This window comes from Vicugna pacos, chromosome 9 (genome assembly GCF_048564905.1).
Source record: "Vicugna pacos chromosome 9, VicPac4, whole genome shotgun sequence".
Taxonomy (NCBI): Eukaryota; Metazoa; Chordata; class Mammalia; order Artiodactyla; family Camelidae; genus Vicugna; species Vicugna pacos.
Genome location: NC_132995.1, coordinates 6842475 through 6864488, shown reverse-complemented (window position 1 = coordinate 6864488; position 22014 = coordinate 6842475). Strand labels below are relative to the sequence as shown.

The following is a 22014-nucleotide window of genomic DNA, read 5'->3' as shown; positions in this document are numbered from 1 at the left end:
TTTTGTCAAGGCAGCCCAAACTGGATCTGTGGGCTCCCCTGCCCTATGCCTCCCTGTTGGCCAGGTCAGTGGGATCATAGTCCAGAAATCACAAGAGGAAGGAGAGTGAAGCTGGGGTGTTTGTTCTCCCAGATCCATCCCTGCTGACCAAGAGATGGTACCAGCTGCCCACTGTTGCCAGCGCCTGGGAGCTGTACCATCTCTCATAGTTAACCTACATTCTACCCACATCTTTGTAAATTTTCCTGTTAAACTCCTCTCAGGTTTGCCCCCATGAGTGTTCCATCTCCCGCCAGGGCTCTGAGCGATGCCCCCAGGATTTTGGTATTACACAAAAGAAACCCCCTGGCCCCCGTTCCCACTTTGCCCTGACATTGAACCCACTGCTGAAATTTGGGCCGGCTTAGTGGAATGAGGACTTGTTCTCAGTCCAAGTCAAGCTGATTCACAGAACATACTGAAGAGATGTGACATTGCTCACAGCCCTGACTTGGAGGATGAAGGTGAAATCTATGGAATGATCATAGCACCCATGGGCGGGAAACTGAGCACTAGTTTCCTGCACATCTTTTCTTGCATGTTCTGGGTACCATATAGATGCTGGAGGAAGATTCAGAAGACCTATGCTTACAGTCACCCTCTCATGTTACCCGCCAGGAGGTCTCTACCCAGAAAGGGCCCTGCAGGTGGACAGAACAGGCACCAGCTGGCATCTGCGAGCCGAATGGAGCAGTGTGATATTCTGTACTGAGTTCTGTCTAATCCAAATGCTAAGGCCACCCAGCTCTGTTCCCTGTGCTTGAAGTGCCCTGCTTGAAAGAGGAAGTTAACTTTTATTGTACCAAAGCAGGAGCTGGCCAGCTGCCAAAAATAAGTTACACGAATTCATTCAATAAATATTTACTAAGCTCCTTACTGTGTTTGCAAATCCAAAGCAGAAGGTAGCAAGCCCTTAAAAGCCTTCCTCTTGCTCAGAGGGGACACAAGGATGCCCAGAAGGACAGAAACCACTTACTATCTCCCAAGACAGAGATCTCATAGCCCAGCACACTAGACAGTATCAGCACATAGTGTATGTTTCTTATGGGTTGAACTGTGTCTCCCAAAAGCTATGTTGAAATCCTAACACCCAGCACCTCAGGATGTGACCTTGGGAAGTAGGATCTTTACAGATGCGATTCGTTAAGATAAGGTCACACTGGAGTAGGGTGGGCCCTTACTCCAACGGGAAGGGTGCACGCAGAAACGCAAGGGGGAAATGCCCCATGCTGAAAGAGACTGGTTGCGGGCCTCCAGAATTGTGTTTAAATCACCCAGTGTGTGGTATGCTATTACAGCAGCCTCATAAAACCAATATAGCGTTTAACGCATTTTTGCTGACTGAACTGAACAAGCCTTGGGTCAGTGCTAGACTCCTGGCTTAGCACACAAGCGATTAACAGCCAGCATGTCTCCGGCTGCCTTCACCCAGGGCATGTGTTCCTGGTCGGAGCCTGGAACCCGGGGGCCATTACGAGAACACCAGGGCTGAGTCAAGCAGGGTGGGACCTAGTCGAACAAGGGAAGCTGTCAGAAGCTAGGTATGGCATTGAATGACCTACAGCAATATCTTTGCTTCTGATTTAAAAGTTGCTGAAATCCTCAGAGACCATTAAGATCGCGTGAAGGATTTCTTTGCAGTAGATTCTCAGTCTTGACTATATGCCTGGACCACAATTGAACCAACCCAGGTAGGGCTCTGGGCCCCTTGAGTCATCCCCGGGTGTTAATTTGAGCCCAGCCAGAAATGAGATGCCTGGGTGAGATAGCCTTCTTGGGCGTTATTGGACTCAAAGGAACGGAGCCAGCGGGGCTGGTTTTGCTGAATAAGGTTCATTACACAGCTCGGCTGTGACTCACAAGCTTCTCCGTCTTACTGCCCCCAATAAGCCCCTTTCTCGGGGCCACTGAAAGCAAAGCCTCCCCATTCGCTCTGAAACCCACCCCTCAGCACTAGACAACCACCAGCCTGCTTTCTGTCTCTGTGGATTTGCCCTTTCTGGACATTTCCTGCAAGATACGGTTCTTGGGCCAGGCACTGTTTAACCCCTCAGAGAGGTGAAGCCACTTCCTCCAGGATCACACGACTGCCGAGCACGGGAGGCCGAGTGGGCAGCCCGGGCACAGAGGGTGTGCACCAACCGCAGAGTCACAAACCCTCTGAGTCATCAGGTGAAGTACAGTCTGTGCAGGGCTGAGTGAACAGAGGCTTTGCTTTCAGTGACTGATTAATGGTTTGATGAAAATGTTCTAAAATGATGGTGGGGATTGATGCGTAGCTCTGGATCCATTCTGATTTTTAAGTCACTGATCTGCAAGCCACTAAAAACCACTGAATTGTAAGGGGGAGGGTATATAGCTCAGTGTAGAGCACATGCTTAGCATGCATGAGGTCATGAGTTCGAGCCCAAGTACATCCATTAAGTAAAAATTAATGACAAATAAGTAAGCCTAATTACCTCCCCCCCCACAAAAAAAAACCCAAAAACAAACCACTGAATTGTATACTATTAAAATTTATTTTTCTTCTGGTTTTATTGGGATATACTTGAAATTCAGAACTGTATGAATTTAAGATATACACCTTAATCAAGTCAGATAGTGATTCAATTAACATACATCATAAAGTGATTATCCCAAGTTAGGGGGACACCCATCATGTCATATAGACACAAAACTAAAGAAATAGAAAAAAATTATCTTGTGATGAGAACTCTTAGGATTGACTCTCTTTGAACCTTATACTTTGAATGGGTGAATGTTTTTTATGAAGTATAGTCAGTTTGCAATGTTGTATTAATTCCGGGGATACAGCATAGTGATTCAGTTTTACGTATATATTCCTTTTCATGTTCTTTTTTATTATAGGCTATTACAAATTTAAATGGGTGAATTTTACAGTATGTGAATTCTACCTCCATAAAGCTGTCATCTAAAAAAACAAAAAAACAAAAAAAGCCCACAAACCAGCGCCAGGCACGTATACATGTGTAATGAATGTGATCTATTACAACACACAAAGCCAAGAGTGCTCTTGTTTGTGAGCGCTGGGGCAGCGACCAGTGGATCTTCACCTTTGCATGAGGATGTGTTGGTGGTGGTTAGAAGGGAAAAAAGGCAGCTTTGAGACCATCCAGGAAATTATCATTTAGGCTGGGTGTTATATGATGACATATTTAGAGATGATTGCTAATATTTGGATCTAGTAACAGCATGGTACTTTTTATACATTTTAAATGGTTCTCATCAATCTGAGGAGCACACTGATGTGTTTACAGATTGAATGAGGAAGCTGGGTCAGGTACAGATGCCCAAGACTGTCAATATGTTGAAAATGCAATGGGAACATGGGGCTGCGTTGTATTATTATCCTGTCTACTTTTGTGCATGTTGTTAAATTTAAATTCCATAGTATGGTTTTTTAGAAATATACCACAGCCCCTTTTTGTGCCAGAGGACAAGCTTAGGAGTGGCTTGGCCCCAGTCCCGACCCCATATAGCTCTCCGTCTGATGGCAGGTAACCTTGGCAATGGAGGCTGGAAGGATGTTGTAAGTGGTCCTTTAGTTTATGCTGAGTATCTCCTGATCAATGCAGAGGTGGATGACAGGGTGTCGAGGGTTTTATCCGCAGCTCTGGACACCCACACACCTTCCCTGTGGTCACAAGGGAGCTTTCCGTCCACATTCTCACATGCAGCCCTGGGCCCCTCTAAAGCCCTCTAGCTCCACAGTTAATAAGCAGAACACATCCTGTGATCAGATACTTATAAACCAGTTTTTCACCTACTTTCATGTCTGGCAGAATGTTCAAAAGTCATGGGGACGCAGGATAGTTCCTCATTAAGCAACTTCTGGCATCGCCGGCCCTGGTTATGAAATGGGATAGTGGTATCCAGAGGCAGACTTTGCTTCATTTCCCTTCGCAGATACTGCATTTTTTACAAGTCAAAAGTTTGTGGCAACCCCACGTGGAGAAGGTCTACAGGCGCCATTTTCCCAACACCATGGGCTCACTTCTCTGTGTCACATTTTGGTAATTCGTGCCATATTTCAAAGTTTGCATTATTATTCTATTTATCATGGTGATCTGTGATCACTAATTTTGATGTTATTATTGCAAAAAGATTGTGAGTCACTGAAGGCTCAGATGACGCTTAGCATCTTTTTAGCAGTGAAGTATTTTTATTAAGGTATGTACGTTGTTTGTTTTTTTAACTCATAAATAGTTTTATTTAGGAGTTCTTTTTCAGGCTTTCTGCAAAATGAATTATTTTTTTAAAAAGAAAAAAATTTTTCCTGTTGTTTATTCTACTAGGTTGAAAATATGGGCCAGACTACTTAGATGTGTGGTACATGCTGAATATAACTGAATATATGCTTATTCCTACGGACACTCTGCAAGGTAGGGATCACCCACATAGGGTCAATGGACTGGACGAGTGTTTCGATGCAAATTCCAGCCCCAAAAGCCAACATGGTTTAGATTTCACAGTATGAATTCCCTGGAATCTGGGAAAGGGTAACTGAGGTCCTCCCTCAGCATCTCGGTCCTTCAACATTCTGAGAAATCAGGAAGGACTGCACCACTTCTTCTGTGGATGGGGACTGGTGTCAATGTCTTCAGGAGCATCGGTCACTGAATACTGCTGATGTCGCAACTGGTTCCAGTTAGACGGAACATTGTGATACTCAGACACTTCCTCATAATTTCCTGTGGAGTTGTAAAGTTTAATGAGGCCTCAGTAATCATATTATTCTAGTCCTTGTAGCCTTCACCAGTTTCTTCCCAGTTGCTATAGATCGCAAATTAAGTTTCTCAGCATTTTCATACTGATCCACATTATAATTATATAAAGAAGCCAGATGTCCCACTGAAAGGGCTACTTCATAATCTTCTTGCCCAAGAAGTTGCTCTTTAATCTGAATTGCTTTGATGTGCATTTCTTCAGCTTCCGTAAATTTTCTCATTGTCTGATAAAGTCTCCCAAGTTTTCCATAGTGTTTTGCAGTCTATACGTTAAATTCACCAAAAGCTTTTTTAGCTAGCTGGAGTGAAGACAGGTGCAAATCATGAGCTTCTTAAAGGAGCCTCTGTTCAGTTTCTTTATTATGACAGTTAGTTGCAATCTCCTCTAAAATAAGTGCTTTCACCCTCTTTGAAGAAGCCAAAAGAAGATGATCTTCAGGTAGGATGTGGGTAATTATATCAACAGCTCTGCATGAAACAGTGCATCGCCAAACTTCCCAGAGCTATACTGGTGAATGTAAGAATAAGCCAAGTCTTCATTAGCTGTTGCTACATGGATATTTTTGCCACCAAACACTGACTGTCAAACGTCAAGGGCTGCCTGATAAATTGCAACAAACTGACAGATATTATCTACATTGAGTAAATAGAACCCATAAGCTAGCAGTGTGTCAGAATAATTAGGGTGTTTGGGTCCAAAATGATCCCGTGCCAAATACACTGCATGCTTAATTAACTGTTCTGCCTTCTTAAATTCACATTTTACAACACAAGCCTTAGAAGCTTGTCTTAAAACATCCACCACAACTTTGACTGGTAGGCCTGCTGTGATTTCTTTCATTGCCTCAATGCACCATTTATATGCCTCGTCATAGTGACTTTTTGCAAATAGGAGTGCACATAGTTCTTCACGGAGTGCAGCTTTGTTTGCTTGCTGGCCTTGTTTTGAGAGTTTATCGAAATGCGTCTGCGCTAACTTAAATGTTTCTTCACTCAGATGGTATTTGCAGTTTCCATTTCGCACATGAAGCAGCCTTACACAACATTTCTTCTGCACCAAACCAGTGACGCATCTCATCGTGTAGAGTGTACACAACTGAAGGCAAGACAGAAAAACTTTCTCAGCATCACTGTACCAGCCTGCATCTGAAAGCAAGCCACCAAAAACAAAGCCAACCTGAATGGCTTTTTCCTTTACCGCAGCATCTGATTCTGCTATATATGAGCACCGTCTACTGAACGAGTAGGCCAAGACTGAAGCAACTTTCACACCATGATCCATCAAAGCCTGGACACAATGATGAAGCAATTGTCTTTTATCCAAAGCTCTCAATACTTTAGCAAAAACTTCCAATTCACAAAATTCACTGCCCTGTTGACGCAAGCGTCGCTGTTGGTACAGCTTGTTGTAAACATCGAACTGGACGGAACTTCCCGGGCAAGGAGCGAATATCTCCGCGGGAGTGGATGTAGCTGTCCGCAACAGCGGAGATGGCAGCGTTACAGAGTCTCTGGGATCCGCTCTAGTTCCACGGCCGCCATCTCCCTTCCCTCCTCCTCTGCCGCCTCTTCCGCCTCCCTCTGTAGCGAACTCCTGTGCGGGCCCCGGAGGATTCGGAGGGGCGGCGGCGGGCACGCGGCAGAAGGGCGCAGCCGCCCTGCCTCCTCCGGGCCAGCTAGGGATGCGGCGGCGGGCGCAGGCCGGGGCGGAGAGTGGCCAGGAGCCGGGCCCAGCCGGGCCCAGGCCCCACATTCTGGGTTTGAGAGCACCCCGGGGTACGTCCCAGCGCGGATCTCTGCAGGGGCGGAACTGCGTTGAGAGGTTTTTTTTGTTTTTTGTTTTTTGGGGGATGTAATACTACTGCACACTTAATAGTAGACATATAGTGTAGACATAACTTTTATATGCACTGGGAAGCCAAAAAATTTTATGTGACTTGCTTTATTTTATTGTGATATTTGCTTTATTGCAGTGGTCTGGAACTGAATCTGCAGTATCTCTGAGGAACGTTTGTATACATAAGTACGCCCTCCACCTAAACGCACACTAGATACTTGCATAGGGGCTGGAGGGCAGTTACTGGCTTCCCCCTACATTTCAGGGACATCAGCCAGGGACACAGAGTTCTGAAAAATCCTTCCCTTCCATCCTTCCTCCCTTCCTTCCTTCCTTCCTTCCTTCAACAAATACAAATTGAGCACCTACTATCTACCAGGAAATGTTCCAGGCAATGAGGACACAGTAGGGAGCAAAACAGTCATGCCTCATGCTCTCAGCAAACTGCTTTAGTGGAAGGTGTTTCAGTTAGCTAATGCTGTGTGACAAGCCAGCCCCAACAGAACAACTTCAACTGCAAAATGTATTATTTCTCACAGTTACACGGATTGACTCGGTGCTTCTTCTCTCCATGTGGTGTCATTGAAGCCTCTTCATGCAGCTGCACTCAGAAGGGAGCTTGGCTGGGACAACTGGGTCTCCTCCACATGGTCTCTCTCCTGAAGGACAGATGGGCTTCCTCACAGCATGGCAGCTGCATTCCAAGAGAACTCATATCAGTGTTCTAGGAAATGCAGAAAGTGTGTGTGCTCAGTACCCATTACAGACAGGGTTAGAGTGATAGTCACTGCTTACTAGTAATTGTCCACCTCCTCATGCCTCTCCCATGGGGCCTCCTGGCTTATCCCCGACAGTCTCCTGAAGCAGGCACCAGGCTGTTTCACAGGCTGGGGGAGTTCAGATCCTCAGCCCTCATGTGGCAGTCAGGTTTTGAACCTAGGCCAGTGACACTCAGTGCATCTCCCTTCTGTACTGCCGCCCACTTCTCTGCAGCTCACTCCACGCAAAGGACAGCCAGTTTCATTTGTTAAGCAGGGGTTGGACTGAAGGATGGCAGGGAGCTAGGGTCCCCAAAGCAGGATGTCGTAGCTTCAAATCCTGGCTCTAGGCTCCTGGGAAGGGCGTGACTTCTCTGCCTCAGTTTCTCCATCTGTGAGGGGAAGAGGGTCCCATGAGCACTTGCTCTGTAGGTGTCAGGTCCCCTCTGCATTTACTCAACAGAGACTTTTGAGCTTTTATTACCAGCAACAGTGGTTCTGTGTGCTGAGGAAGCAGTGAGTGTTGCTTTTCAAAATACTGACTGAACCCGTGTTCACAGCAGCACTGTCCACAACAGGCAGAAGATGGAAGCAACCCAAGTGTCCATTAGTGGGTGAACAGATAAACACAATGTGGTCTATCCGTACAATGGGATATTATCCAGCCTTCAAAAGGAAGGAGGTTGTGACACCTGCCACAACATGGGTGAACCTGGAGGACATTATATACTAAGTGAAATAAACCAGTCACAGAAAGCCAAATACTGTATGATTCCCTTTATATTGTGAAGGAAAAGCCCAGCTGGGCTAATAAGCTAAGTCACAAATCTAAGTGCAACAAGTGTCGGATTACTGATCTGAGTTCTGCTGGGCTAACTCATAAATCTGAAGTTTAGTGTCAGTCTATTGGGCTAACGAGCTCAGTCACAAATCTAAGTGTGATAAGTGTCGGTTTACTGACATAAGTTCTGCCGGGCTAACTTGTAAATCTAAAGTTTAGTGTCAGTTTACTGGGCTAACAAGCTAACTCGTAAATCCAAGCTCAACAAGTGTCAGTAACGTGATCTGTTCCAAATTGATAAGCTCCAGTGTACTGATTCCTTGCTTTTTGTTGTTTGAACCTTATTGGCTAATAGCCCCATACTTGTAATTAACCCTATAAAACCTCATGTGCACGTCTTGGAGGTGCTCAGAGCTTCGGAGCAGAAGCCCCTCTGAGCCCGCCGGCGTAATAAATCTGAGTACTCCAACCCTCCGAGTGGTGCTTGTTTCTTGGCTGGCCTGTCATTTCCGTAACAATATAAGGTGCTTAGAATAGTCAAACTCATAGAGACAGAAAGTAGAACAGTGGTTGCCTGGGGCGATGGGGAGGAGTATTGGGAGTTGCTGTGTAATGAGGACAGGGTTTTGGTTTTCCAAGATGCAGAAGTACTGGAGATTGGCTGCACAACACTGCCAGTATATTTAACGCTGTTGAACTGTACACTTAAAAATGGTAAAGATGGCACATTTTATGTTATGTGTATTTTACTATAGTTTTTAAAAAAACACACACAACAGATATGGGTTCAGGGTTTAAATCCTAGCTCTGCCACTTCCAGGCTGTGTGACTTTGGGCAAGTGGCTGTACCTCTCTGTGCCTCAGTTGGTAGTGATAATTTACGGGAGTGGGGAGGATTAAGTTCTTGATATTGTGCAGCAATAAATAACATAGACAGGGCGCCTGCCTGCAGGGAAACAACAATCACTACAAATATTCTGATTCTATTATTATTGTTTTATTATCATTCAAGGTGCAGTACAGATATAAAACAGGGTTATGGGAGTTCCTGGTGGTTTAGGAAGTCAGACTAACTTTGATCCCCAAACTGCAAAGGAGCTGGCAGGGCAAGGGGAGAGCAGGGATTTGGGAATGAGTGACTTGAATTAAAGACCTGCCTCTAGGTCACCTTCTCCATGTGACCTTGGCCTTCTGAGCCATGGTGTCTAAAGAGAGCAAAGTGGAAGTCAAAGCAAGACAGAACTCTGCTGATGCTCAGGGAGGTGTGGGAGGAACTTAAATCGAAGCTTTCTGAAGAGGCCTGGCTGGGCAGAGGAGGGTTAGGACCAGTAAGATCTCTCCTGGGGGTGACAGGTGCCATGGTGGGGGTTTGGGGAGAATTGGGGGGCGGTTGGCTCAGACGTGTATGAGACACAGTCATATCATATTGCCACAGGCTGATGGCAGTCATCAATTTGCCATTTTAAGGTGTATGATAGAGGGGGTTTTAGCACACTCACAATGTTATGCAAGCATCACCACTATTGAATTCCAGATCATTTCCATTCCCTCAGAAAAAACCAGTACCTATAGCAATCACTCCTCACGCCCATTCCCCCACCCTGGCCCCTGGCAATCACTAATCTACTCTCTGTCTCTCTTGATTTGCCCACTCAGGACACATCATATAAGTAATCAGACAGTAAGCAGCCTTTTGTACCTGGCTCCTTTCACTTTGCGTGTCTTCCTAGTCCATCTATGTTATAGCGTGCATCGGTGCTTCAGTCCTTTTTACGACTGAATACCAAATAGACTTTTGCAAAGTTCTGAGTGACAATACTAATTGCAGGAATTTATTTCACAAATACTGGTCAGGTACTAAAGTTCCCAGAGATTCTCATACCCTTGCCCCCAGAAGAAATCCAGAATATAGTATGTGCTTCATTAAATATCTGAGCAGATAGAATCACAGAAGGTATAGTCTGGGGACTATAGTGGAGAGTGACAGACATGGTAGCCCCTCCCCCCCAGCCCCCAAGCCGTAATAGCCCTGTTTGACCTGGACCTTTCCAGAGCAGCCTAGAGGGGACACTGGCAGTCCCAGAATGGAGCATCAAAGACAAGCGATGTAGATCCCAAGCAGTGGTGTGTTGGAGTCAGCACACACCTCTTCAGAGAGAGCTGATAGTTAAATTTCTAGGAATGCTGCCTGCTGTTTGTTAAGCACAGCATTACCTAGAATTAAATTATACCACTTACAATTGAATATATTACACAACAGGGAACGAGTGCTCAAAACTCATCACGCCCTAATTATCTTACTACATTGTACAATAATCTATCTTGCGGTTATTTCTCTCTGTTGTCTGCATGGCGGGGATATAACCGTGTTTTGCTGTGCACATCTTTCCAATTCTGTGACTCACAGTGTCCTGTTGGTAGCTTGAAATTGACCATGGTGGGAGTTTTTAGATCGTGGAAATTGACAAATGCTACCAAGCAGGGTTTTCTTCTCAAGAGAGATGGTTGTTAAGAGTTTACCAGCACACCCCTGGTCCCCAAGAAGGGTTAGGGTGTTAGGGTAGTAGTTCCCAATTCAGGAGTACTGTTCCTCGGGAGGCATTTTTAGTTGTCACAATGGTTGTCTGGCGCTAACACATCGTTTAGTGACTGAGGGCCAGGGCTGCTAAAAGTTACACAGTGAAGAATCGCCCCATAACCCCATGACTTTTTTTTTATTTACTGTGTTGTAATAGTTTCTGGTGTACAGCATAGTGATTCAGTTATACATACATACATATATACATATTCTTTTCCAGTACAGTTACTACAAGCCATTGAATATAGTTCTCTGTGCTATACAGTAGGACCTTGTTGTTTCTCTATTCTGTACATAGTAGTTTGTATCAGCCAATCCCACTCATGACTTTTGAACAATCTGTTAGACATCCATACCGGTGAAAAATCTGATTCTCTATTTCTGAGCCCCAAATCTGCTTTGCATATATTATAAGTACCCCTCTCAATTTGCTGCTTTTTTCCACATCATTCAGTCATGGGGGAAACCGGGTCATTTGTCCTGTAGACGGCGTCCTACTGGCTGTTTTCGTCCTCATGTTGTTAAGACACTGGACACTTTGTCCTCTTGTTTTCTAAAAACTGATGATTACAGTGGGAGACTTGATTGGATTCAAGCCCTTTTTTTTTTCCCTTGTGGGGACGGAAGGAGGGCATTTGTACATGTCACCAGTAGGGGAGGTATCCAGAGGGCCACTTGTCCCTCTTTCAGTGTTAGGAGTGCTGTGGACTCTGGTGATGCCCGCCTCACCACCCACCCCTCCAGTAAAACGCTTCTGCAATCTTGAGCATTGCTTGGACCCATAATATACCATTAAGAGATGCAAAATGGTCTTTTCCCAAGAGAATCTTTTTTTAAATAAGGGAAACTGAGAAGAGTTGCTATTTGCCAGGTGTTCTCCAAAATTCTACCCTGCCTGGTTTCATATTCCAGCCTCTGCGACTTTCTAGCTCTGTGACCTTGGGCAAGTGCCTTCACCTCTGTGTGTCTTGGGTTTCTCAGCTGTGCTGTAGGGCACACGAGTGTCTCTCTCACGGAATTGGTGTGAAGGAGGAATGAGGTTGGGAGGCCAGGTAACTGCTAACAGTTGTTTGCCCAAATAAATGTAGGACCCTGAGAAGGCTGAGTCTGGAAGAGCCAAGGCCAGCAGGACTCAGTCCTCCTTCTCCAGGCTGCCTTCCATGTCTACATCCTGGCAGCACCTGGCACCTGGGGAGGAAGGAGGAGCTTGGGCTCAACTGGCTCTGGCAGCTCCGGCACCCTGCCTCTCACAGGCTCCCAGAGGCTGAACAGATTCTGGGCGGGGTTTTCTGGCCACAGGTGCTGGAAGGTTTGGCAGATTCTGAGTGAGAAGTCGTCCCTGAGGGGAGGGAGCACGCTGAGCTGCCACTTTGTCGTCCAGCCAGAACCAGGTGAGAGATGGTGAGGGGGAGTTTTTCCCCACACCCGCAGCCCACTCGCGTTACACACGCGCACGCGCGCGCGCGGGACAGAAGGCTGGGGAGGGACTTGAACCCAGAGATTCAGCGCCCACCTCCTCTGGCCCCAGCACACGGGCCACCTGACCTCCCGGCAGCCCCCTAGCCGGCTGCCTTTCTCAGCTCCCACCACCTTCCTTCCTTGCAGATCGGTTACTTGAACCCCCTTCCCTCTCCGTCCCCATCGCTCTCCCTTCCCCCTCCAAGGCCACCGGCTTCCTTCCTCCCTCCCACCCTCCCTCCCTCCCGTCACCATTTCCCTGGAACCGACCTGAGACAACCTGACAATGGCAAGCCAGGACCGGCCTGATAGTAACTTGAATGACCTGGTCCCATCTTGGTCCCATCTGAGATGGAGACAGACTGCAGGACCCTGATGCTTAGAGACCACGGGCGGCAGGCCCCACCCCCAGGCCGCAGGCCCCACCCCCAGGGCAGCCCTTATCCGGGAAGTGGCCTGATCCCTGGCTTCTTTATCCCATCCTGAGTCACCATTTCTGTCCTAAGTCTGAGAATAGAGTTGGAGATTTCTAAGTGGAGCCCAACATTTTTGTCTTAAGCTCTTCCCCAGGGTTGTGGTGATAGTGTGAATTTCGGGGATAGGGATGGACAGCGCAAACCTGTCCATGCCTAGCGGAGGGAGAGCGGAGGGAGAGCGGGGAGCTGGCAGCGAGGCCGGGACTCAGCTGATTGACCTGAGCTGACCTGGGGGAAGGAGGCTGGAAAGGGTAGGGAGGGGCTTTCAGAGCCGAAGGAACAGGTCTGGCAAATCCCAGGGTGTGACAGAACTGGGCTTGAGGAAGGGGAGTGTTGGGGTTACTCCCTGGTGACAAAGCCTGGGGGCGCGGGGGGGGTGGGGTGGGGGGAGGGGACAGGACGCCCAGAAGGGCTGTGAACTGAGGAGGAGGCAGGGTCAGCTCTCATGTGGGGCAGGAATGGAGGCGAGGAGGCAGTGGCCAGCCTCCCAAGAGAGGAGAGGATGAGGCCAGGCCTGGGTAGAGAGAAGGGGACCAGATGGAGAAAGTTGAAAAGAAGCTATCCGCAGATTTTGGTGGCCTCTTTGCTGAGAGACCTGAAGGCTTCATTCCTCCTTTGAAGTTGGGGCTCTTTTCTGTTCTGTATCCTCCTGCAGCCCCTCAAGGGGTGACCCCCCACCCAGGGACCAAGGTGGAGGAAGGGGCCTTGACCCCTCACTCCAAGGCCTAATGCAGCTATAAGACTGAGGGCAGGTAAGGAGATGTACTTCCTGACCTCAGAGGAATGGGGGAAAGGCAGGTTCCTCCAATTTGCCAGAAGCTGCCTCTGGTCCAGACTCCAGCTGCTGGCTTTCCCCAAAGTTCCCCACTGATGACATCAGCGAGCCGCTTTCCCAGTTTCCTCCCCTCCTCGCCAGCACCCGCCCCAGCCCTGGCCCTCCCCCAGGCCTGCCACCCACCCTCCTCTCTGACCAGTCGCTGAGCCTTAGTTTCCTTAGCTTTCAAATGGACGTGCTTACACCTGCTTTCCAGGTTGTTGTTAAAATTTACTAAGATAAAACTGCAGGAAGGGGGGCACGAGAGACAGGACACTTGGTTTCAGCCCGACGTTAATGTGAGTTTGGGGTGTGTCCCCTGCCACGGAAGACAGGACCGGCCCGCTTGGCGCGCATCCCGCCGCAGCCCTGCAGAGCGGTGCTGTTATTATTACCTCCAATTTTTGGATGTTGACACTGAGAGGCACAGACCCTTGGTCAAGATCCTACAGATAATTAGAGGCTTCTGCCCACAACTCACAGAGCTTCTCTCCAAACCTGAATCTTTCAGAGCCTCACAGCGAGGCCCACACTCCCAGACCCTGGGTTACAGCCTGTGAGGCTCTTCCCACCTCCTCCTCCCCTCCCTGCAGCCTCAGTCAAGGTCAGAGCTTTGGTCAAGGTCAGGGGGCTGAGGTCTACAGGCCAGTTAGGCCCCTCAGCAGTGGCCCATCTCCTTTTCCGGATAAGAAGGGAGGGAACACCTAGGGAGACTGAGAGCCATAGTTCTAGAATATTCTGCATTTTTTCTTACCCAGAGGAAACTGGCCTTCTTGTCTTTCTGTCTGCTGTAAACAAATTTTCAAGGGGACCTTTAAGGCACTGGCTGCCAGTCCAGAGATGAGGAGGTTTGATTGTGAAAATCTCTTCTTCCAATATTCATTTTTTCACCCAGTAGGTGCTGGGAAATGGAGATGGGGGGAAAAAAAGCAAGGAAAAAGGTAGGGATGTAGGGAAATGAATGAGGCAGGGAGATGTTGGCAGAGACTCAGTGAGAGGGGGAGAAAAAAACAAATGGGGCCAGAGGGGGACTTGACAGAGGTAGAACTTGTACCCCTTCTGCATGTGTCTCCTGAGCACCTATTAACGTATGTGTAAGAAGACTCTGAGACTGAGAGATCCCAAAGGGACTGTCCTGGAGAAGGAGAGAACGAGGACAGAGCAGAGACTGGAGGTGGCACCCAAGTGGTGTAAGATCCATCTTGTCCATCTGCCTCTTTTCTCTCTGTCTCTGTCTCTGCCTCTCTGTCTCTGTATCTGCTTTTGTCTTTCTATTCCTGTCTCTGTCTGTTTCTTTCTTCCTGTCTTCCTTTCCCTGCCTCCCTCTTCCTCTCTGTCTCAGTCTCTGTTTGTCTGTCTCTCTCCCTGTCTTTGGTTCTGTCCTTGTCTTTTCCTCCTTATCTTTCTATTTCCCCCTCTTTCTCTTTTTTTGGTCTCTTTTTCCATCTCTCTCTCCTCCTTCCCCCTCTCACTTCCTTCCCTCCATCCTTCTGCCTTCCCCCAAGCATTCCCCCTGGCCCCCGGTGTCCCAAGTCCCATCCTTGGCCAGCGGGGAGCCAGACAGAGGTGCCAAGTCTACCCCTTACCCTTCAAGGACTCACTGTCCAGTTGGAGAAGGGAAGAGAGGACCACAGTGGGAAGAAAGCAGAGGCCATTCCTCAGAAGGCTTGCCTCCTCCTACCGTGGGGCTCCCTCCTCCTTCCCGCAGCTTCTTCCTGCTTCCCAGTCCCCAGAGGGTTCCTCTCCACCCAGAATCAGGGGTGGGTTCTGGACCAGAATGAAATGCCACGTGGCCTTGAGGGAACAGGAACCAAGAACATTAGGACCACAAGACACTTTCACCTCTCTCTAGGATCTTCATTGATTTTGATTCTCAGGGCTGAATCCCCTCTGCTCACAGATTTCTCCCATTCATCTTAGACAGGGCTTCATGTGCTGCCTCAGCTGGGCCCTCAGAGGCCCTTTAGCTGCCCAGCCCACAATCAACGGGCCACAGTCTCTGGGCTTCTAACTTCCAGTTCCCAAGGGAGAGAATCTTCTTGGTACAACTTACTCTCTGGAGCCAGCTCCCACCCCCAAGCATCATAGCCTGTCCAGTGGATGGGCCATCCTTGGGCCAGTCGTTGTCTTGTGATGTACTATGGGCTGTGGTTTTGCCTTTTATAAAGTCACCCATCCTCTTGGATTAGCGCCAACCTCATGGTAACCTCATTATATCTTGGTCACCTCTGTAAAGACCCTGTCTCCAAATCAGGTCACATTCTGAGGGACCAAGGGGTTAAGATTTCAATATATGTTTTTCAGAGGGATACAATTCAACCCATAACAGGCTGTAACAAGGTCTGTGGGCTGGGCAAGCAAAAATACACTTCCTTAATACAGTGCACATCATGATCGCCCATCACCTGCACTCTTTATCTTATGCATTTAATGCCATTAAAAAAAAATCAAACCTCAGTCATGGCAGGTGAATCACAGATATACTCAATCACTCCGCAGAGATATAACCTCCCAAAGTCAGCTCTGTCCACAGGATCTGTCTCTGATGTATGGGGCGACCTTAGTTGATCTCAGAATTCACCACCTCTGATGAAACGGATTCCTCCTCTGGGCCTGCCCTCATCACATTCATGTGTGACTCCCCCCAATTCTATGATCTGTGTTCTAAGGGCTAGATTTGACCATTTACCCATACACCCAATATACAACATGGGAACCAACTGGTCACTGGCCCAGAGCCCATACAGACAGCATCTTTTGCTTTATATGGGATAATATCAAAAGTTGATGGAGGGGGGTGGTAATAGCTCAGTGTTAGAGCATGCGCTTAGCATGGATGAGGTCCTAGGTTCAAGCCCCAGTACCTCCATTAGGAAAAAGAAGAAGAAAAACTGACTGCATGTGTGTATGTGCCAGGCACGGTTTTAATCCTCAGAGATAGCTGTGGGAGCTGGCAGTCAGCAGCCCGCAGCCAGAGGGTGTGTGCTTAACCAGAGAGAGACAAGTCCTGTCCGGCTCACTGTGTCAAGTACATTCCATACAGAGCTGAGTGAACGGAGGTTGCACTTTCAGTGGCCAGGAGGAAGGACCTCACATGGAACTTGCGGGCAGTAAGACTGAGACTCAGCTGAGCTTTGAAATGAACCTTATTCAGTCACCCCAGCCTCCCTGACTCCTTTCTTTCAAGTCAAAAGGGGTTAGAGGAGGTTGTGCCACCAGGAAGCTATTTCTGGTTGGGCTCAACACCTGGGGATGGCCCAAAGGGCCCACCCCCACAGCTGAGTTGGTTCAATTCAAATCCAGGCATGTAGTTGATAAGCCTGAATCTCTTCTGGAAAGATAACGCTTATGTGCTCTTAATAGCTCAAGGGTTTCAGTGACTTATAAATCAGAAGCAGGGATATTGCTACATTTGGTCTTTTGCTAACTTTTTTTTCGGAGTATAGTTGATTTACAATGTTGTGTTAGTTTCTGGTGTACAGCATAGATATGCATATATATGTATTCTTTTTCATACTATTTTTCATTATAGGTTATTACAGGATATTGAATATAGTTCCCTGTGCTGTACAGTAGGACTTTGTTGTTTTCCTATTTTATATATAATAGTTTGTTACATGTAACACATCTGCTAATCTCAAACACCTAATTTATCCCTCCCCCCACCCCGTCCCTTTTGGTAACCATGTTTGTTTTCTATGTCTGAAAGTCTGTTTCTGTTTTGCAAATAAGTTCATTTGTATCATTTTTTTTAGATTCCACATATAAGTGACATTATATATTTGTCTTTCTCTGTCTGACTTACTTCACTTAGTATGATCATCTCTAGATCCATCCATGTTGCTGCTAATGGCATTATTTCATTCTTTTTAATGGCTAAGTAGTATTCCATTGTGTGTGTGTGTGTGTGTGTGTGTGTGTGTGTACAGATATACAACATCTTTTTCCAGTCATTTGTCAGTGGACATTCAGGTTGCTTCCACATCTTGGCTATTGTAAATAGTGCTGCTGTGAACATTGGTGTGCATGTATCTTCTAATTAATGGTTCCTCTGGATCATATGGTAACTTTAGTTTTTTAAGGAATTTCTGTACTATTTTCCATACTAGTTGCACCAAATTACATTCCCACAAACAGGGCAGGGGGGTTCCCTTTTCTCCATACCCTTCCCAGCGTTTGTTATTGGTAGACTTTTTAGTGATGGCCCTCTGCTAACTTTCTATCAGCCACAATTAACCCAAAAGGACCATACCTGCATAGCTTCTGGCACCTTCCCAGCTTCAGCCAGGTCACAACTAGCTTGATTTAACCCCAATGTTCTCTTCTTAGTGGCCACTTGGTTCAGTAGTTTGACCATGAACACGAGCCCTAGACCAAATCAAATAGAAATCTTTATCTTTCATCTACCTTGGTGCAAAGTCTCCAGGATATGCTGCGATTATAGCCTGCTCATAAGGAAGAGGTTTTAATACGTGGGTGGGAACCTCACATTCACAGAGAAGGAAGAGGGAAGTCTTTGGAAAAGCTGAGAGAACATCATTCCTTTGACTCCTCCCAGACGTCTCCATTCCTGTTCTCTTGGAGCCGCATCTTACACAATTAGGTGCCACTCCTGGCCTTCCACTGTGGCAACGTGTGCTGGTCCCACCTAGACTGCAAGATGACAAAGCCTATCAGTCATTTCTAGATGTAATCTTTGGCGATAACAAGGTATTAACTGTGATGACATTAAGTAATTGTCCTGTTCAGCTTTCCCTTACTGGCTTCTAGCCGCATAATGGGGAGTCAGAACCGACTTGTTTCCTGCTTTTCTTTTCTTACAACTGCTTTACTTTTGCTCAGCAACCTTATCTTCAAAGTCTCATCCTTTGGGGACCTTTAATTTGTTCTAAAGAATCCCAGCCAACAGCTTAATTAACAGCTTCACTCTACAAACCACTGGGTCAAGATTCATGTCCCAGGATGGGGAATTCTCCAAGTCCCTTACCTCCTATAACACCATAGTGACTCCTGTGTGTTCTCAGAAGGTCTGGGCTATGCAACCACCCTATCCTAGGAACTAATTTCTGTTGTAACCAGAGTTGAAAAGAACAGGTTGTATACTCATTCAAATATAAGTGTGTGTGTGTGTGTGTGTGTGTGTGGTGGAGGGAGGGTATAGCTCAATGGTAGAGCATGTGCTTAGCATGCACAGGGTCCTGGGTTCAATCCCTGGTGCCTCCATTAAAAATAATAAATAAATAAATAAATACCTAATCTCCCCCCACCCCCTGCCCAAAAAAACCCAAAAGAAATATAAGCAGATTTTCTGGGATTTCTTGAGCAGGAATTGAAGTTCTCTTGAAGTCTCTGCACATCCATCTCTTCAGGTGTTTTCTGGTAATTGGCTCCCTCTGCTTCAGTTTGCAACTGACACATCCCAGCTGCACCAACTCCTATGCTCCCTTTCAACATCACCTGTCATGGTTTCATAGAATCATCTGTGATCTTTGTCCCCAGTTCCTGGCACATAGCACCTAGAAGCCTTGACATTTCCTGATCGATAAGCGATACGAATGTCTTTTATACTGATGAGGCGACTCTTGCCAGCCCTCTAGATAGCTTCAGGATGGGAGCTGGTCACCAGAAAGACCAAACCTCCATTAGAAGATTGGCACTTTCACCCTCACCACCCCACCCACCCCAGCTCTGGAGACGAGAGAGAGACTAGACATCGAGTTCAACACCAGTGGCTAATGATTTGATCAGTCGTGCCTCCACAATGATACCTCCATGAAAACCCCAAAGAATGGGTTTCAGGGAGCTTCTGAATTAGCAAACATGAGCTAGGAGGATGATCTGCCCCAACTCCAAGGGGACAGAAGCTCTGTGCTCAGAACCCTTCTGGACCTTGTCCTAAGGACCTCTTCTTCTGATTACTGATTTGTCTCCTTTATAATTAACTAGTAAACACAAGCAAAGTGCCTTCCTGAGTTCTATGAGCCATTCTAGCAAATTATCAAACCTGGAGAGGGGACACAGGAACCCTGATCTATAGCTGGTCAATCAGAAGTATGAATAGCCCAGGGCTTGCAACTGGTGTCTGAAGTTGGGGACAGTCTGATGGAACGTAACTGTTGAACTTGCAGGATCTGATACTAAGTCCAGGTAGATAGAGTCAGAATTGAACAGAATTTTTGGACACCGAACAATGTCATGAGGGGAAAAACCAACTGCCTCTGAGGCTTTCAGTAAAAAAGCTCAAGAGAAAATTGGCCAACTGGTCTTTTAGAGCCAACTTACACTTCTCAACGCCTCAGCTAAGGAAAAGAGAAGCCACCGGGGACCCAGGTGTCTATCTCATGTTCGGTCATCTACAGCCAGGAGGGTGGCCAGATCAAGTGGTTGAGCTCATGATGGAAGGGCAGTTTCCCTTCGAAGGGGATACAGATAGGCAGGCATGTCAAGGTGGACATCTCTTGAAACTGGATCCCCAGTAATTAGTAGATTCATACACTGGTGTTCATCACATATAGACACCATACATGTATACTCACAGTCTGTAAACACTCCCATTTAAACATACAATATAATGTATGCATATATATACACAGACTCACATACACACACATGCTATCTAGCCACAGACAACTGCACACTATATATATATATAAAAAACACACCCGTACATGTACACAATACAGATGTAACTCAGAGATATTTCAGGTTCAGTTCCAGACCACCACAATAAAGTGATGATTGCAATAAAGCAAGTCGCACAAATTTTTTGGTTCCCCAGTGAATACAAAAGTGACGTTTACCCTATACTGTAGTCTACTAAGTGTGCAACAGCATTATGTCTAAAATATCAATGTACATTAATTTAAATTAATTATATTTAACACAGGGTTGCCACAAACCTTCCATTTGTAAACACTGCGGCATCTGGAAGCAGAATAGAATGAGGTGTGCCTGCATGTACACATGCGTTACAATATACACTGTGCATATGATGTCCATTTGTGTGCACACACACTTACCTACATACACAATATATGGATATCCATACATACTTATACAATGCGCATGCCATGTGAACACACACAATGCACATATATCTACATGTGTAAACACGCACATATGAATCCAGTGTAAACACATCCACATAGCACGCACTGCAGAGATGCATACGTGTACCTGAGTATTCACACTACATGCACACACGAAGTAAATCCACACACACACACAACCACATAGTGTCTGCACACACAACTGCGCTGCCAGCTTCATGGCCACCCCAGGGCCTCCATCCCCCAAGCTAACTGTCCCTGCTCTCCCTCCCCTGACAGCCATGCACACAGCAACTTTCTTCTTCCCCACGGCCCCCTTCATCCTCTTTGTCTTCGCGGCTTCCACCATATTTCACCTTCAGCAGCGGCTGGTGAAGATGCAACCCTCGTGGGAGTTAGAGATGCTGGAGTCAAAGATGGTGGAGACTCCCTCCAGCCCCCCGCGGAAGGGTATGTGGACGATCAATGCAATAGGCCGCCTGGGGAACCAGATGGGGGAGTACGCCACCCTGTACGCCTTGGCCAAGATGAACGGGCGGCCGGCCTTCATCCCGCCCCAGATGCACAGCACTCTGGCCCCCATCTTCAGAATCACCCTCCCCGTCCTGCACGACACCACGGCCAGCAGGATCCCCTGGCGGAACTACCACCTGAACGACTGGATGGAGGACCAGTACCGCCACATCCCGGGGGAGTACGTGCGCCTCACCGGCTACCCCTGCTCCTGGACCTTCTACCACCACCTGCGCGCCGAGATCCTCCAGGAGTTCACCCTTCACGACCACCTGCGGGAGGAGGCCCAGAGTTTTCTGCGGGGTCTGCAGGTGAATGGGAGCCGGCCGAGCACCTTCGTGGGGGTCCACGTGCGCCGGGGGGACTACGTTCACGTTATGCCCAACGTGTGGAAGGGCGTGGTCGCTGACCGGCGATACCTAGAGCAGGCCCTGAACTGGTTCCGGACTCGCTACAGCGCCCCCATCTTTGTGGTCTCCAGCAACGGCATGGCCTGGTGCCGGGAAAACATTGATGCCTCCCGTGGGGATGTGGTGTTTGCCGGCAGTGGCAATGAAGGCTCACCAGCCAAGGATTTTGCGCTGCTCATGCAGTGTAACCACACCATCATGACCATTGGGACGTTCGGGATCTGGGCCGCCTACCTTGCAGGTGGAGAGACCATATACCTAGCCAATTACACTCTCCCAGACTCTCCCTTCCTCAAAGTCTTTAAGCCCAAGGCAGCCTTCCTGCCAGAGTGGATCGGAATTGAGGCAGACCTGTCCCCACTACTCAAGCACTGATGTTAGCTGGTCCTCTGGACCCCATTCTCCTTTTTTGGCTCCCCCAAGGTCAGTGCCAATGCAGGAGGAGCACATTGTTACATGTTCCAGGACACTTCCTCCTAGTATCAGAATGCTTCAGGCTGCAAGTAACAAAAGTCCCAATGAACTTGTTTAAGTAACATGTTCATGAGTCTCA

General features: G+C 47.4%; 1 protein-coding gene and 1 pseudogene across 1 annotated transcript in view; one reads left to right on the top strand and one right to left on the bottom strand.

Moving 5' to 3' along the window:
- The window catches only part of FUT2 (fucosyltransferase 2 (H blood group)), a 30230-nt gene extending 8216 nt beyond the window's left edge, over window positions 1–22014 (top strand). The window contains exons 2-3 of the mRNA XM_006208670.4: window positions 12041–12132; window positions 20818–22014. Of these exons, the coding sequence (XP_006208732.1) occupies window positions 20820–21836 (1017 nt within the window). The 5' untranslated portion in view covers window positions 12041–12132; window positions 20818–20819 and the 3' untranslated portion in view covers window positions 21837–22014. The remainder of the gene's footprint in view (window positions 1–12040; window positions 12133–20817) is intronic.
- On the bottom strand, window positions 4577–6329 carry LOC102530985 (amyloid protein-binding protein 2 pseudogene; annotated as a pseudogene).